Genomic DNA, 17,825 nt, shown 5'->3' on the forward strand with positions numbered 1-17,825 from the left:
AAATCGGTTCAGCCGTTCTTAAGTTATAAGTGGAGTAACTAACACGACTTTCTTTATATATATAGATAAATCAACTAGCTGACGCCGCGCGGTTTTACCCGCGTGAATCACATTCCCGTAGGAATACGGGGATAATATATAGCCTATGGCCTTCCTCGATAAATGGGCTATCTAACACTGAAAGAATTTTTCAAATCGGACCAGTAGTTCCTGAGATTAGCGCGTTCAATCAAACAAACAAACTCTTCAGCTTTGTAATATTGGTATAGATGACACTTGTCATTGTAATTTTATAACTCACTAGCGGACCCGGTCAAGCTTCGTTTTGACATTAGTGCACTTATTCTCTATCCCTACTCTACCCTTCTGTACCTCTACCCCAACCCTACCCCTACCGCTTGACTCTTAAACGTTGTATGGGAAATAGAAAAGGGTTGTTTTTATGGTTTTCCCGGCAGTTATACTAATTTTTCTTACCTTTAAAACCTTCCCTTTACCTCCACGAACATTTCAAGACCAAGATAAGATAAATCCGTTGAGCCGTTCTTGAGTTTTAGCGAGACTAACGAACAGCAATTCATTTTTATATATTTAGATGAACGGGCTCACCTATCCAAACCAAATGTTGTTCGGATTATTTAGTAGATGGTTTATGTACATTGTACATACAAAAACGGTCGAACGGTTCTTCATTTATCACATTTTTTGTAACAAATGAATTCAGGGGTAGGGTAGGGTAGTGTAGGGTAGCGATAGGGAAGAAGTGCACATAAGTCCGCTATTTTAAATATAATTTTGTTTTTGTTAATACTACATTTTTTGCACTATCTTCGCCTTAATTAGCAAAACCCCAGATCCCCCAACTATGTATGCCATTTCATAATTAAACATGAAAAGCTTTCCCACGATATTAAAAATTGATTGGGTATATAAAACTACTTAATTATTTACCAACTACGTTTATATGAAATACACTTGCCGACGCCACGCGGTTTCACCCGTGTAGTTCCCGTTCCCGTGGGCATACGGGGATAAAATATAGCCTATGACACTCACAAATAACGTGGCTTTCTAGTGGTAAAATAATAATCGGTTTAATAGATCCAGAAATTACCTACAATACGACTAACATATAAAAATTTCTTGACCGATATGGCTTGACCGATTTTGATGAAGTTCAATAGGTATATTCGCGAGGTCTGAAAAATAGGTTGATATCTAATTTTCATACCCCTAAGGGATAAGTGGTCCACTCCAATGTTTTTAATAATCCCTAGAAATCTATACACACATAGGTACATATAAATAAACCAAACCGAAATATCGAAAACCACTTGTCGTATAAAGATGAAATTTGGCAGGGATGTAGTTTAGGTTAGTAGACGCCCGCTAAGGAAATATAAGGGCGGGCAGGCGACCGCTACAAATTTGTTGGTCACTACTAAATTGTTGAGTATCATTATCAACCCATTTTCGGCTCACTGTTGAGCACGAGTCTCTTTTCCGTTAGAGGGGTTAGGCTAATAGTCCACCACGCTGGCCCAATGCGGATTGGCAGACTTCACACTCAGAGAATTAAGAAAATTCTCTTGTATGCAGGTTTCCTCACGATGTTCCTTCACCGTTTGAGACACGTGATATTTAATTTCATAAAATGCACACAACTGAAAAGATGGTGGTGCATTCCCCGGGCCGGATTCGAACCTACGACCTCTGGAATCGGAGGCAGAGGTCATATCTACTGGGCTATCACTTAGTAAATCATAAGTATATAAAAAACTCAATACCGCTTTCCTTTGTTCTAGGTATCATGGGATCCACCGACGGACAACATTCCAACAACCCCTAGTATATTATATATATGTAGAAAATATTCGCTCGACTGACTGTGCGTTGGTTGGCGATCGACCAAAATTTTTGTACCAAAAAACCAAAGTGCTATTAGGTAGTAAGTGACCATGGTGCCCCAGCAGTACTGCCTGCGGTGGAAGCACCACCACTCCAATGTGCAGAGCATGTTCGCGCAGCTGCTCGAGAAAGGTGGGTTTTGTGTCTATATTTTATTTAGTACTAGCAGACGCCTCGCGGTTTCACCCACGTGGTTCACGTATACCGTAGGAGTACGGGGATAATATATAGCAGGGTTTCTCAAACTTACGGCTCTTCGAATCCTTGGTAAAATTTCCAAGTGACAGCGAACCCCTTACTTACTAATTTCCCCCCCCCCTCCCCCTCCCTCCATTGACTGTTGAAGGGAATTGGATTCATTGTTGGGAGTAATTGCGGACAATTTTAACCTTATTTCTGACTCGGTATCAGTTATTAAGTCACCATTAAGTAAATCTTGTCGCGAACCCCCTGACGTCGAATAGCGAACCCCTAGGGGTTTGCGTACCCCACTTTGAGAAACCCAGATATAGCCTATAACCTTCCTCGAAAATGGGCTATCTAGCACTGAAAGAATTTTTCAAATCGGACCAGTAGTTCCTGAGATTAGTTCAAACAAACAAACAAACTCTTCAGCTTTATACTCGTAATCTATATACCTACCTATTTAATATTAGAAAGCAGAAAAGTTTGTTACAAACACTCTTGAAAATCGTTACCTACGGTGCTTATGGTAGGATTATGACAAAGTTACAGAGTTTAGGGTTCTGTAGTTCACAAGGAACCCTTATAGTTTCGCCATGTCCGTCCGTCTGTCCGTCCGTCCGCGGCTTAGTGCAGAGACTATAACTACTAAAATTTGTAAATTAGCATGAGTATGTACATTAAAAATGTAAAATAAAATATTGAAAAAAAAAATTAGGGTACCTCCCCTGCATGTAAAGTGGGGATAGGTATTTTTGTGGATTAAAGTACAAACTTAATCTACGGAACCCTACACTGCGCGTGGCCCGACATGCACTATAGACTAGTTTTAAAATAAAGTATCTGCCTTTTAAAATAAAGATTCTCTTTCTCCGATCGCAAACGCTTCGAAAACTAGAAAAATGTATGGGAATGACATTTGCTATCGACAGGTCACGTGATCCAGATAATATGTCATTCGCATACACTTTTGTAGTCGTCGAAGCGTTTGCGATCGTAGATAGAGAATCGACGTGCCACTTGGCTATTGGGGCAGATTTTACATGCTTTTGACGGCCTCCGTGGTGCAATGGTATGCGCGGTGGATTTACAAGACGGAGGTCCTGGGTTCGATCCCCGGCTGGGCGGACTGAGATTTTCTTAATTGGTCTAGGTCTGGCTGGTGGGAGGCTTCCGCCGTGGCTAGTTACCGCCCTACCGACAAAGACTTACCGTCAAGCGATTTAGCGTACGAAGTCGTGTAGAAACCAAAGGGATGCGGATTTTCATCCTCCTAACAAGTTAGCCCGCTTTGATCTTAGATTGCATCATCACTTACCATCAGGTGAGATTGTAGTCGAGAGCTAACTAATCAAAGTTATTTTCATTAATTTAAGAACAAGTTAATTATAATTATTATTAGTTATGAAATGACTAGTGATTTATACCCTCATTATTAATTGGTTCATTGGTAAACAGTACTCATCAAGAAAGGATGTAGTGTAGTTTTCGAAGCGTTTGCGATCGTAGAAAGAGAAACCCACTTGGCTACTAAGTCTTCTTCTATACCGGTATAATCTAATCTCGTATTCGTCAAAGGTCACTTCGTTTCCACGTTAGCGAGTTATTAAATTTTCGAGTTTTTTTTTTTTTCCAAAATATTGTTTTTCATTAACATCTCGCTGATCGCTTATCGGTTGGATTGACATTATGTATACATTTTTTTTTGTTTTTAATATATTCACACATTCAAATTTATTCTGATTCATTTAATTTTGTAATGGATTGCTTTTTTTATTACTGTGGGAAAATGTTTTGAATATTTTTGTAATAAATGTTTTTTTTTTTTTTCGAAAACCTGGTTAGATTTTCAAAAACGAGTTTGTATTTGATTCGTTTGTTTGGCATGTTTTTGTAATGGTTCCGTGGTAGTTCAATGGATCCAAAAGGTCCCGAGTTCAAATTGAACAATAAGTTATTGGTTTTTTTTAATACATTGCACACGGTCGCTAAGATTTAATTATATAGTTGGGGAGCCCGGGATGCTAAATTTGCAGTTACTAAAGAGTCATTGAAATCTATTAAATTTGGCAGATAAGATGATAGAAAGAATAAATGGATACGTTTTTCGCTTTCAGCGGTGGGGGAGAAAACTACAGACTTTACAGACAATTTTTATTACTTCGGTTTACTGAAAATATTTATTTTATTTGCGATTATAATATATCCTTTTTAAATAATAGGTATAATTGGCTCGAGAACAGAAATATAATTTTATTTTGTATCTCATCATCATTATTTTTCCCCGCTGCTGAAAGCGAAAAATTAGGTAAATTTATCCTTATCGTTATCAACTCGTATTCGGCTCACTGTTGAGCTCGAGTCTCCTCTCAGAATGAGAGGGGTTAGGCCAATAGTCCACCACGCTGGCCCAATGCGGATTGGCAGACTTCACACGCAGAGAATTAAGAAAATTCTCTGGTATGCAGGTTTCCTCACGATGTTTTCCTTCACCGTTTGAGACACGTGATATTTAATTTATTAAAATGCACACAACTGAAAAGTTGGAGGTGCATGCCCCGGGCCGGGTTCGAACCCACACCCTCCGGAATCGGAGGCAGAGGTTATATCCACTGGGCTGTCACGGCTTTGATTTATCCTTGATATCATCTAATCTACTAAATATAATCGGTCGCTATGAAGCTTTAGTAAATGCAAATTTAGCATCCCTCGCTACCCTACTATTAGTCTAATAGGGGAGAGGAGGCTTGAGGCTGCTTGAGCCTTTCAGTAGACCATTAAAGCTTGTCAATAAAAAAAATAAACAAAAAAAATAAACCGATCAAATTGAGAACCTCCTCCTTTTTGAAGTCGGTTAAAAATAACTTATCACGTACTTCATTTTAATTTCAAAAAGGCAGTACCTTAACTTGTTTGCTTTAAATCGATCAAATTACCAAAAGAAATGCGGTAAAAGCACTTCTGCCAGCAGTTGGGCCCAATTTTTGGTTGATTAAAACCAAAATTGGACCCGTTTTTATTCATTTTTTAACGCATTCCTCGGAATGGGATCGAGTGCGCGCGTTAAGTGCATACCGCGGTGCCACGTGCCTGTAAAGTGACCATGGTTTTTGGAAAAATACAAGGATTTTTAAATTATTTGGAAAGACTGATAAATATAGCCGAGCTACGTGGGGAAAAAAGTTCTTTTTACTCAAAATATATACTACTTATAGCGTGGCAAATTCCTTCGCGACTTATACTTATAGCGTGGCAAATTCGTTCGCGACTTAACACCCGCGCAGTCCTTCCCTCTGCCCCGCGCGCACGACTTCACACCCGCGCAGTCCTTCCCTCTGCCCCGCGCGCACGACTTCACACCCGAGCATTCCTTTCTGCCCGTTGTCCGCATATTATGGGAGTTTCATAAACGAACTTGTCAAGATATAGTATTATAATATTACTAGCGGGCGCTCGCGACTTCGTCCTCGTGGAATACAGTTTTTCACAAATCCCGCGGGAACTATGGACTTTTCCGGGATGAAATGTAGCCTATGTGTTAATTCAGAGTACAATATATTACCATTACAAATGTCATCCGGTGCTTACGGTGTATATCATAATAGCATGTAGATGACACTTTGTTGTCCTATTATGATACACTATTATGCTATTACCGTAAGCACCGGATGACATTTGTAATTTGTATCATAGTATTTGGATGACATTTTGTCCATTGATTTGTTTTTTATTTGAAATAGACTAGAATTGTGTGCTTAGACTTTTTCATAAACATTTTAAAAGTATACAATTAACTGCAACATTTTTAATTTTTTCATAAGAGGTTTATTTGTAATCTCCTATACTATAACGTCCACTACTTTTCTTGACAGTCATGCGTTACATGACGAATTTTGCCAGTTCAATTTAATATGTCGCAAAATAAAATGTGACATCAAACTGTCCGACATATCGAAAAATTGATTGTCACATTAACGTCAACCGAGTTACGATAAATTATATGTATAGAGAGAGGATGAAAAATAAATTTCAGCATTAAATATGCGATTGGTGTCCGAAATTGTGACGGAATTGTCGACATAATGTGGGAATTCGATATAATACGTGCTGTTCGATATTTTTTTCCGATATCGAAAGTTGATAAAACGGATATTCGATTAATTGGAGTAATTTAAGCTATAGTAATAAATCTATACTTATAATAAATCTGATAAATCTGTAGAGGTTAGTTCTGTACATGAAATATATTTCCAAAATCATCATTCATCATCATCAATCATTATCAGGGGGCAATTATTGATCGATACTGATGTCAAAAATGCAATCAGTTAAATCTGTCTGTATGTTCGTTATAGAAACAAAAACTACTCGACGGATTTTAACGTAACTCGGTACAATTGTTCTTCATACTCCTGGGCAGGTTATAGTATACTTTTCATCACGCTGCGATTAATAGGAGCAGAGCAGTGAAGGGAAATGTTGGGAAAACGGGAGAAGTTACTCCATTTTTTAAGCTTTCGTCGCGTGGCAGGGTACGGTAGGGGTATGGTAGGGGTAGAGGTAGGGTAGGGTTGGGTTGGGGTAGGGTTGAGTTCCTACTCATCGCCTGTATGGTAGGGTAGCTGTAGAGTGGGAGTAGGGTAGGGTAGTAGTAGGGTTTTAACGCGGACGAAGTCGCGGGCGTCAGCTAGTAATAATAATAAGTAGAGCCTCAATAGCTCAACGGTAAGAGCGGCCGGACTCATCACCGAGGGGTGGTGGTTCGATCCCCGCTCCGTTGGTCTATTGTCGTACCCACTCCTAATACAGCATTTCCCGATTTTTGGAGGCAAATATTTAAAAAAATCGTAAAAGTGGGATATTTGGACATACTATGGTCTAGTCGACGCCCCGCTGTTTCACCCGCGTAGTTCTTGTTCCCATGGGATAAAATATAGCCTTTGACACTCGCATATAAAACGGCTTTCTATTGATGAAAGGATTTCTTTCAGCTTATTTCAGCTTTTTTCAACTTGTTGGAGGGGAATGGGACTATTGGTCATATTTCAAAGACGTAGCAAATATTAAAGAAAAAAAAACGAAAAATTGGGATTTTCGCACATACTATGGTCTAATCGACGCCTTGCTGTTTCACCCGCGTAGTTCTTGTTCCCATGGTATAAAATATAGCATTTGACACTCGCATATACAGTGGCTTTCTTTTGGTGAAAGAATTTTCAAAATCGCTCCAGTAGATCCATAGATTACCCCTATAACCTCACAAACTATATATTTTGATATGTATTTTATTCATTATTGTAGGTATTTGTGTAATATTGTTTATATATTAGGATGTAAATTATTTGTATGTATGTGTATTACTAATACTATGGTTATTTTTGTTTTACGCCACCTGCTGATGTTCTTTAGTTTCTTAAGTTTTCCTAAACCGAAGGTTGCCTGGAAGAAATCGCTACTTAGCGATAAGGCCGCCTTTTGTATGCTGATCTCTTCTTAATTTGTTTTTTATTTCACTTGTTTTTGTCTTTGTGGTGTGCAAATAGAGTATATTTATCTTATTTATCTTATCTTAAACTCAAAAACTTTATAATATTAATATATACAATACATGTAAAACATCAAATCATGTACATAATTATCATAATGTACAAGGAACACTTGTTTATATTTGTATTTACAACATTTTGAAAAATGTCACCAATTTATAAAGATCTCATTCAATATGATAGTCAATTTACAAAATGGTAACCTCTATTATTAAAACGCTTCGTTCGACCATTAAAATTTGCGGAATTCAAAATATTTAAATTTTTATATTGCCTACCTATAAATTTGCATTTTTATATTTTTTTTCGTTGAAATGATATTCACAAAAAACCGTTTAACATTGGCAAAGCCTATGATATATAGTATACATACATAATAATTATCATATCGATATAACAACTTGACAAGCTTTAGCTCCTGACTTCCCTATAATTTCCGTTTTTTTTTTTTAATTAATTATACTGATCTAGAAATATTTTAGAATTTAAACTATCGTGAGTGTTATTCACGCGATGCAAGAACCAGCTCATGACTAAGGGCCCCGTATGGGTTCGAAACTAGTCGGGCATACTCCGACGTAATATCACGTGAGTTTTAGCCGTGTTTCATAATCAATTAATATGATCTAGAAATAGTTTCAATTTCAGCTCACTGTTGAGCACGAGTCTCTTCTCAGTTAGAGGTGTTAAGCTAATAGTCCACCACGTTGACCCAATGCGGATTGGCAGACTACACACACGCAGAGAATTAAGATAATTCTCTGGTATGCAGGTTTCCTCACGATGTTTTCCTTCATCGTTTGAGACACGTGATTTAATTTCTTAAAATGCACACAACTGAAAAGTTTGAGGTGCGTGCCCCGGACCGGATTCGAACCCACAACCTCCGGAATTGGAGGCAGAGGTCATATCCACTGGGCTATCACGGCTCATAAAGAATGAGGGTATAAATCGCTAGTTACTTCGCTTTTTGACCCGACTACGGCGGTAATGATTTTGGCAGTCTATGTATGAATTACTGAACCGATTTTAATGAATGGGGTGTCAAAAGATTCGTAATAACAGCCCGGGTGACATAGGCCATATAGATTTTATAAAAATTTAAACAGAGATAATCATTTCATAATGATTAATCATCAATCATAAAGTTCTTGCCGGGCACATTACAAATATGTATATACGAGTATATCATATTGTTTAAGCCAAATTATATACTTGTTTATAACACATTTACTCGTAAAGTATCTCTTATATCACCAATTTCAATATCGTAATGTATCTCATTACGCACATGTGCCGTATTGTAATGTAAAATGCACATGAGCCGTAATGTAATATAGAACCTTTATCATCCGTCTAAAAATTAACGGTACTTTTTAAATTTTAGCGGAGAGTTTTTATGTCAGAAAAGTGCTCAATATTTTATGAATAAAATTAACTTTGTGAGATAAAATATAATAAATAAACATTTAATTCTTTCATTTTAATAATTTTGACAATAAATGACAACTATTTATAATTAACAGAAACACAAAAATATTAATTTACTTTATGGGTAATGTTGACTGTTTTTGGTGCATTTGCCTAAAAAAAAACGCTGGTGTGTGCACTTCGCTATCTGTGCAAAAATGACAACCGTATCAAAACGTCATCTTAAGGAAAGCCGGCGAAGATGCGAATTCATTTTCAGAAAGTGTGTTTCCTCGAAAATGTGCTATAAAACGTCGTATGATATACGTGCGCTTTGATAATTACAGCCTCTGCTTTTTTACTAAAGCTCTCGGCTTTGTTTTTTTTTTATTATTATTTACAAGTTAGCCCTTAACTACAATCTCACCTGATGGTAAGTGATGATGTAGTCTTAGATGGAAGCGGGCTAACTTGTTAGGAGGAGGATGAAAATCCACAACCCTTTCGGTTTCTACACGGCATCGTACCGGAACGCTAAATCGCTTGGCGGTACGTTTTTGCCGGTAGGTTGGTAACTAGCCACGGCCGAAGCCTCCCACCAGCCAGATCTGGACCAATTAAGAAAATCTCAATCTGCCCAGCTGGGGATCGAACCCAGGACCCGTTTTGTAAATCCACCGCTCATACCACTGCGCCACGGAGGCCGTCAAAAACTGTGTTTCGAGCTGTAATATCGCCTCGGCTGTAATTTTCGACTTACCGCACTTATATCATAACTAGCTGACGCCGTGCGGTTTCACCCGCGTGGTTTCCGTTCCCGTAGGAATATGGGGATAATATATATAGCCTATAGCCTTCCTCGATAAGTGGACTATATAACACTGAAAGAATTTTTCAAATGGGACCAGTAGTTCCTGAGATTAGCGTGTTCAATCAAACAAACAAACTCTTCAGCTTTATAATATTTATAATAATATAATATTAAAAAAAAATAAAGTTAAAAAGACTATAATGCGATTACGTATTAAAAGGGCGAAAAAGGACGAAAAATCGGTTCAGTAGATCCAGAGATTACGCCCTACAATACCACAAACTTTACCTCTATATATTATTAAGTATATAATCTTTATCAACCCATATTCGGCACACTGCTGAGCTCGAGTCTCCTCTAAGAATGAGAGGGGTTAGACCAATAGTCCACCACGCTGACCCAATGCGGATTGGCAGAGTTCACACACGCAGAAAATTAAGAAAATTCTCTGGTATGCAGGTGATTTTCCTTCTCCGTTTGAACCACTTGATATTAATTTTCTTAAAATGCACACAACTGAAAAGTTATATATACACGTATGATATAAATATACATACACAGACGGTAATGTCGTCACAGTTTTATGACATATTGTAAAACAAATTAAAATATCATAAACGTTGAATTTATAAAAAAACGTGCCGACTCAAAAAACACGTTCGGAAAGATCCAAAAATAGAATACTAGTTTCGGTGCCGCGTTTGCACGTGTGTTCTAAAAACGTTTTGGATTTCGAAATACCTAGCTGTGTTTTTTTCTTTATTTTCATGTAAATATCGCCGTTTCGAAAATTCCTCTTGATAATCGGCAGCTTTTTATTATTCGGAGCGATTATGTTTCGTCAGTGATCTGCTGTTTCATTAGATTGTGATTTTTAAAAACGTAATTTATTGTCTACTAGGCGACGAATTCACTCGTGTAGTTCCCGTTCCCGTGTGATACGCGGATAAAATATAGCCTATTACACTCACAATTAGTGGCTTTCTAGTGGTAAAAGAATTTTCAAAATCGGACAGGAGATCTAGATATTATCCCCTACAATAACACTAACTGAACCGTCGATTATTCTTTGTTTTTATTTTTTCTTTTATGATTAGTTGTCTGGAAGAGATCGCTCATTAGCGATAAGACCACGCATTGTGCATTAGATTTAAGTTAATTTCTTGCTTGTTATTTTTATTATTTTTTGGTGTACAATAAAGCATATTTCATTCATTCATTCATTCCAACCTAACCTCTTTATAAAAGTAAAGAATATAGATTTTAAATCAACAGTTTTTTCCACTTAATGCATTTTAAAAAATATACAGTACTTATTTATAAAAAAAAATGTTGTATTTATTTGTCTGAAACACTTCAGTTATCTGTATACATAGAATATATGAATGTAGAATAACTATGTTTTTTTGTATAATTCCAGAACGCTTCTGCGACGTGACGCTATACTGCTCGCCGAGCTTCGCGACGCAAGTGCCCAACAAGGACACGGTGGAGCCGCAGAACATACGCGGGGTGTCGCTCAGGGCGCACAGGTGGGGCCACTTTTGTTTCACATGTATATCGTTGATGACTTTATCTACATGGCTTAAAGTTAGACTTAGAACTGGACCTACATACGAGTGTTATAACCGTACAAGTATCTACACGATGAAGCAGAAGAATATTTTCGGGGAGTCGTTCAGGGCGGATAGGTAGCGCCGCTGTTGTTTAACATGTATATTGTTGTTGACTATCTAATGAGATGAGATCCATTATAGTATAATAAATAGCAGTAGCCGTTTACCCGGTCCCGGTGTGCTGGACATCTTTATATCTATAGACATTTATGGCCCAACGAGACAGTTCATAACAAACTTATATAATAGGATTATACCGGGAGGTGACATTAAATAATATTAGATAACCGATAAAGTATTAAACCTGTACAATTGCCAAATAAGATTACCGACTAATAGATTATGCGTATTTGCGATAAGCGAATAGCGATTATATGCTTGTGCATGTACATAATTTCATATCTCCTGCTGCTGAGCTGTATGCTCATATAGTAGCGCCATAGGTAAATACGGAAGGCAACTATGGAGTTTGGATCATGATATCTGTGAGGATGCATGTTTCAAGCTCATCAAAAAACTCGAAACAGTCCAACAGTTTTTGCTGACTGATTCGATTTTTTATCAGAAGTATATTTTCTACGGGCACAAAATATGGAAGGAAACGATTACCATGTCACAGATAATGTGGAAGTCATTGATACAATTATCACTGTAAATGTTAACAGGTAGAAGTATAGGGTTAGAGTAAGGGTAGGGGTAGGAATGAACATAAGTTAAAGCGAAGGTTGAGCGGGTCCACTAGTATATATATAGTACAAAAGCAGTTAAAATTATTATCTATCTTAAGTATTCTATTATTGACATGTTTAACATAAATATTATATTTAATTCCTTACACTCTATTACACACTTAATTATTTGTTTTGCATCAATATCTTCTGTCTGTCTGTATGCCACTGTTGGCAAAGGCCTCCTCCAACTTTCTCCATTTTTCTCTATCCTGTGCAGTTCTTGTCCATGTACCACCTGCCACGGCTTTAATGTCATCGGCCCATCGTCTAAATGGACTACCTTCTTTTCTTATATATGTATTTAAATATACATATGTTAAAACATGTCACTTGATTAACGATCGACTCGTCAGTGATCAATGTAATGGATTTAATACAGGATGTTCTACATTACGCCTCTCACATATTCAAATTACAAAAACGATCGCGAACACGAGTTGACACCGGATTTACACCTCCGCTGAATGGTTTTGCGATGTTTCAAATAAATATATTTTTTCCTTTATCGCCTACAATAAATAAAAGCGTTAAAACAGGTGGAATTTTAGATAATATATTTTCGAAATAAAATGCAAATAGGCAGATAAGTGCGCGACGTTATGTGGAAAATATTATAATCGGCGTCGATTCCAAAAAAAGTTTGATTGCAGAGTTGTATCGGAGTTTTGCAATTAACGTGATTATTATATGATAATGCTTTCATTAAGGCGTCGTTTATTTGTGATCTACAGGATGATGTTTTGAAGGTTTTTATTGCAAGGCCAAATCTAGTACTTATCATTACAATCTTCATCATCTTCTTAATTAGCTGTAGACTTCCTGTAACATCTTTCCTATTTTGGATTTTTAACAATTGGATTCTGAAGATAATAAAAATATTTATATTAAAATAATATTTTGACGGCCTCCGTGGCGCAGTGGTATGCGCGGTCGATTTACAAAATGGAGGTCCTGGGTTCGATCCCCGGCTGGGGGATTGAGATATTCTTAATTTGTCCAGGTCTGGCTGGTGGGAGGCTTCGGCCGTGGCTAGTTACCACCCTACCGGCAAAGTCGTACCGCCAAGCGATTTAGCGTTCCGGTACGATGCCGTGTAGAAACCGAAAGGGGTGTGGATTTTCATCCTCCTCCTAACAAGTTAGCCCGCTTCCATCTAAGATTGCATCATCACTTACCATCAGGTGAGATTGTAGTCAAGGGCTAACTTGTAAAGAATAAAAAAAATATATCATTCTGTATATCTTAGTGTTTTGTCGCTTTTAAGAGTAAATTATTTATTTATCTCATACGATTTGGTTATAACATGTGTAGATACATACATACATACACAGGCGCTGCTTACGAATACATCGTTAATATTATCTTAACTTGTGTTTACATTCAGCGCATTTGATTATTTCCACCCGCAAACAACGTGGCGTCGATAAAATTATAAATAAACAAGAGGAAAGGTAAAAAAAGATAAACTATACACCGTCATCCGGCCATTTTTGTGGGATTTTGATAAAGGAGATGGTCCATTTCAGGTCCATTCTTATACCCCGTATCATTAAAATTTAAAAAATACAAAGATTTTTTTTAAATTTAAATAAGTGAATAAATCTAACAAAATAATAAGAAATAAATAAAATTAAAACCCAAGTTTTTGAGTTATAACAAGATGGCGTCCTTAAAGCAACTATGACAAGATAATTGACAGCAAACGTCAATCAATCAATCAATTTTTTTTATTTCGCCAGAATATGGTACGTTTACATAGGTGTTTTATATTCTATTTAAACACATATCCTGGCATAGTTGGCGTGCAAAAGTTAAAACAGATCTTACAAATTAATTTACAAATACAAACAAAGTTCGAATTAATTAATGTTAATATAAATGTCAATATAAATATAAATATAAATGTCAAACCGACTACTGCGTTGAAAACGTCATCAATCCGCCATTATTACCCATAATAGTGTTGCATTTCTTAGGAGAAAATGAATATTATTTCGAAAGAATTAAAGTAAATTCGTAGATTTGTATAATCAAAAATAGTTAATAAAAATATTTTTTTTTATTTCCACCAGGGTACACTGATCCTGGGCTCCATACAATTTTGGACCATTTCCTTTGGTATTTTTTTGACACTTTCGAAGAAGATTTACTCATCCTCGATCACATTCAATTTTGTTTAAGGCATCTGCGCATACTAAATTTAGAAACAATTCTTATATACCTCGGTCATGTCTTTCTTTTAATAAATTGAGATTGACTGACCAGGAAATTGACCTCTTCTGTACCTCGGCTACCACTGCCCGTAAATCACTGGCCACACACTTTAAGTTTATGTTAAGCTAGCTTGTTTACTTATCAATTTGGTTTTGTTGTTTTTGTTTTCTCTTTCGACTTTTCTTTTAATTTATCTCTATTATTATTATCATTATCTCTTTTTTTATATTGCATTATGTTTTATTGAAGTATGTTTTCCTTGCGAGCTTGCTATCTAATATGTAAAATTTATTTGCGGAAACTTGTAATTGGCTATAATCTGTTTTCTATGTTGTTACTTTTATTATCTTTGTATTTAGCTGTAAGTTTTCCTTTCTAAATAAATAAAATAAATTAAAATAAGATATACAATCATACAAAGCAGGTGTTTGTATGTACTGTGTGTGACAGGGTGGTGCTCGCGGCGTGCTCGGAGCTGCTCGGCGCGCTGCTCGGCGCGCACGACGCGCTCGGCGAGCCGGTGCTGGTCATCGACGGCGCCGAGCCGCGGCACCTGCGCGCGCTGCTCGACTACATGTACACCGGCGAGATGAACGTGCATCACGTGGGTTATTTATTTATTTATACTCTTAAGATCTGGCATTAGAATTATACACCCTCAGAGCGGGGGCACACGATGCGTTGCGTCGCCGCTTAGCAAAGATTTCACCGTATCACCGGGCACACATAGCGGTGCGGCGCCGCAACGTTGTTATGTCGCGATCCGAGTCAGTGATAGCCCAGTGGATATGACCTCTGCCTCCGATTCCGGGGGGGTGTGGGTTCGAATCCGATCCGGGGCATGCACCTCCAACTTTTCAGTTGTGTGCATTTTAAGAAATTAAATATCACGTGTCTCAAACGGTGAAGGAAAAATTCTCTGCGTGTGTGAAGTCTGCCATCCGCATTGGGCCAGTGTGGTGGACTATTGGCATACTCGAGCTCAGCAGTGAGCCGAATATGCGTTGATGACGACGAAACTCCAAAAAAAAAAAAAAATAAGGCAGACAATGATGTATTATTTTTCAGTCCCAACTGGCCGGTCTGCTGAAGACGGCCGAGGAGTTGCGAATAAAGGGCCTCACGGATATACGATGGAACAACAAGGATGAACCGCCTGACTGTGCTACAGGTACATTTTTTTTTAATTTTTTTTTAATTTTTTTTTTTTTAATTTTTTTTTTTAATTTTTTTTTTTTAATTTTTTTTTTAATTCAAGTTAGCCCTTGACTACAATCTCGCCTGATTGAAAGTGATAATGCAATCAAAGAAGGAAGCGGGCTAACTTGTTTGGGAGATGGATGAAAATCGACACCCCTTTCGGGTGTGGATTTTCATCTGTGTTTAATTGGGTGTTTAAATGGTCCACGACAAAGACGTATCGCCAAGCGATTTAGCATTCCGGTACGATGTCGTGTGGATTTTTATCCTCCACCTAACAAGTTAGCCCTCTTCCATCTTAGACTGCATCATCACTTAACATCAGGTGAGATTGTAGTCAAGGGCTAACTTGTAAAAGAATAAATAAATATTTTTCTGAAAAGTGGGCTCATATTCGGACTTTTCCTTTACAGGCGCAGTCACGACGACGCCTCACGAGAGAACGCAGCAAGACAAGACAAACGACACACAAAAACATGAAGCCAACAAAACAGACAGGCTCACCGACGCCAAGGCAGACGTCAAAACGCCCGACGTCAAGCCGCAGGACGTCAGGCCGCCGAGCGTCAAAGCGGTGAACGTCAAAACGCCAGACAGGACGCAGGACGTCAAGACGAACGTCAAGAATGTAGAGACGTCGCCGAGTAAGATCCTTCCGGACAACGGATCAGATTGCAGCTCGCCGGAGCGGGAGGTCAAAGACATGGACTATCGCGAACCGGTTGCGGAGAAGTTTAATGTCAATGGTGAGTCTTATGAGTCTTTACCACCCTCAGACAAATTACATAAGGAGCTGCCTCGCTAGATGTTACCCGTCCCTTCTGTCAAAGTATCATCATCATCATCATATCAGCCGATGGACGTCCACTGCAGGACATAGGCCTTTTGTAGGGACTTCCAAACATCACGATACTGAGCCGCCTGCATACAGCGAATGTCTGCGACTCACTTGATGTCGTCAGTCCACCTGGTGGGGGGTCGGCCAGCACTGTACAATCTCACCTGATAGTAAGTGATGATGCAGTCTAAGATGGAAGCGGGCTAACTTGTTAGGATGAGGATGAAAATCCACACCCTTTTCGGTTTCTACACGACATCGTAACGGAACGCTACGTACGTGGTAACTAGCCACGGCTGAAGCCTCCCACCAGCCAGACCTGGACAAATTAAGAAAATCTGAATCTGCCCAGCCGGGGATCGAACCCAGGACCTCCGTTTTGTAAATCCACCGCGCAAACCACTGCGCCACGGAGGCCGTCATTCCAGCACCTTGGAATCCCAACGTCGGCTCTTTGAATGTATTTGAGCTTCGCGACTCGTTGAGCTATGTCGGTGACTGGTTCTGCGGATCTCCTCATTTCGGATTCGATCACGCAGAGATACTCCTAACATAGCTCGTTCCATCGCCCGCTGTGAAAGTATAAGATCAACGATCTAACGCGTTTATAAAAACTGTCATAGAATCGATGTTTCATTGTTTTGTTATCGTTTTCGTCGTGTAAAGAGCTCCCCAAAAATGCTGGTTTGTGTATTTGAATGGCATAAAAAACAGTCATCAACTTCTAGCTTACCCAGGATCCGGGGATCACATATTTATTACTATAAAGTTAATCTTCCATGAGTATCTTCATCTTGATGAGGCGCTCAACTTTTATATTTACTAAAATTCTTGATTCTGGTAGCTAACTGGATTACCAGATAATAAAAAATTCCGAGCGTCAGAACAGCCTTTATTGATGAGTACTGTTTACCAACAAACAATTTAAAAATGATAGTATAAATCACTAGTTATTCATAAATTAATGAAAATAAATTTGATTAATATGCCTAGAGCAGTTAGATATGATCAATATATTTTATATAACATTTTATAAACAAATCATACATAATTTAAAATAAATAAGTTATGAAATGATATGCGTTTACTAACTTCATTTCTAATTTCTTTGTTGGTAAACAGTACTCATCAAGACAGTCTATAGTCATAGCTGGGCATTAACTCGTTAATTCGTTAATCGTTAATTAACGAAGTTAACATTTTGATTAACGGAAGTTAATAACGGACCCGCCGTTAACGTTTTTAAAAGTTAACTTAAAAGTTAATCCGTTAATCAAAATGTTAACTTCTTCTGCATATTAACTTCCGTTAATCGTTAATCCAATGCCTACTATTTACCGCGCGACGTGGTTTAGACAAGTAAGAAAT

The 17,825-nt window shown here is 37.9% G+C and overlaps 1 protein-coding gene across 3 annotated transcripts in view; it reads left to right on the forward strand.

Moving 5' to 3' along the window:
• LOC112049369 (protein tramtrack, alpha isoform) overlaps window positions 1-17,825 on the forward strand; it is a 99,617-nt gene that overhangs the window by 59,029 nt on the left and 22,763 nt on the right. For all 3 annotated transcript variants that reach the window (XM_052889477.1, XM_052889476.1, XM_024087226.2), the window contains 5 exons: window positions 1,806-2,040; window positions 11,279-11,390; window positions 14,870-15,023; window positions 15,488-15,590; window positions 16,033-16,365. In XM_052889477.1, the coding sequence (XP_052745437.1) occupies window positions 1,959-2,040; window positions 11,279-11,390; window positions 14,870-15,023; window positions 15,488-15,590; window positions 16,033-16,365 (784 nt within the window). In that variant the 5' untranslated portion in view covers window positions 1,806-1,958. The remainder of the gene's footprint in view (window positions 1-1,805; window positions 2,041-11,278; window positions 11,391-14,869; window positions 15,024-15,487; window positions 15,591-16,032; window positions 16,366-17,825) is intronic.

This window comes from Bicyclus anynana, chromosome 26, assembly GCF_947172395.1.
Source record: "Bicyclus anynana chromosome 26, ilBicAnyn1.1, whole genome shotgun sequence".
Lineage (NCBI taxonomy): Eukaryota > Metazoa > Arthropoda > Insecta > Lepidoptera > Nymphalidae > Bicyclus > Bicyclus anynana.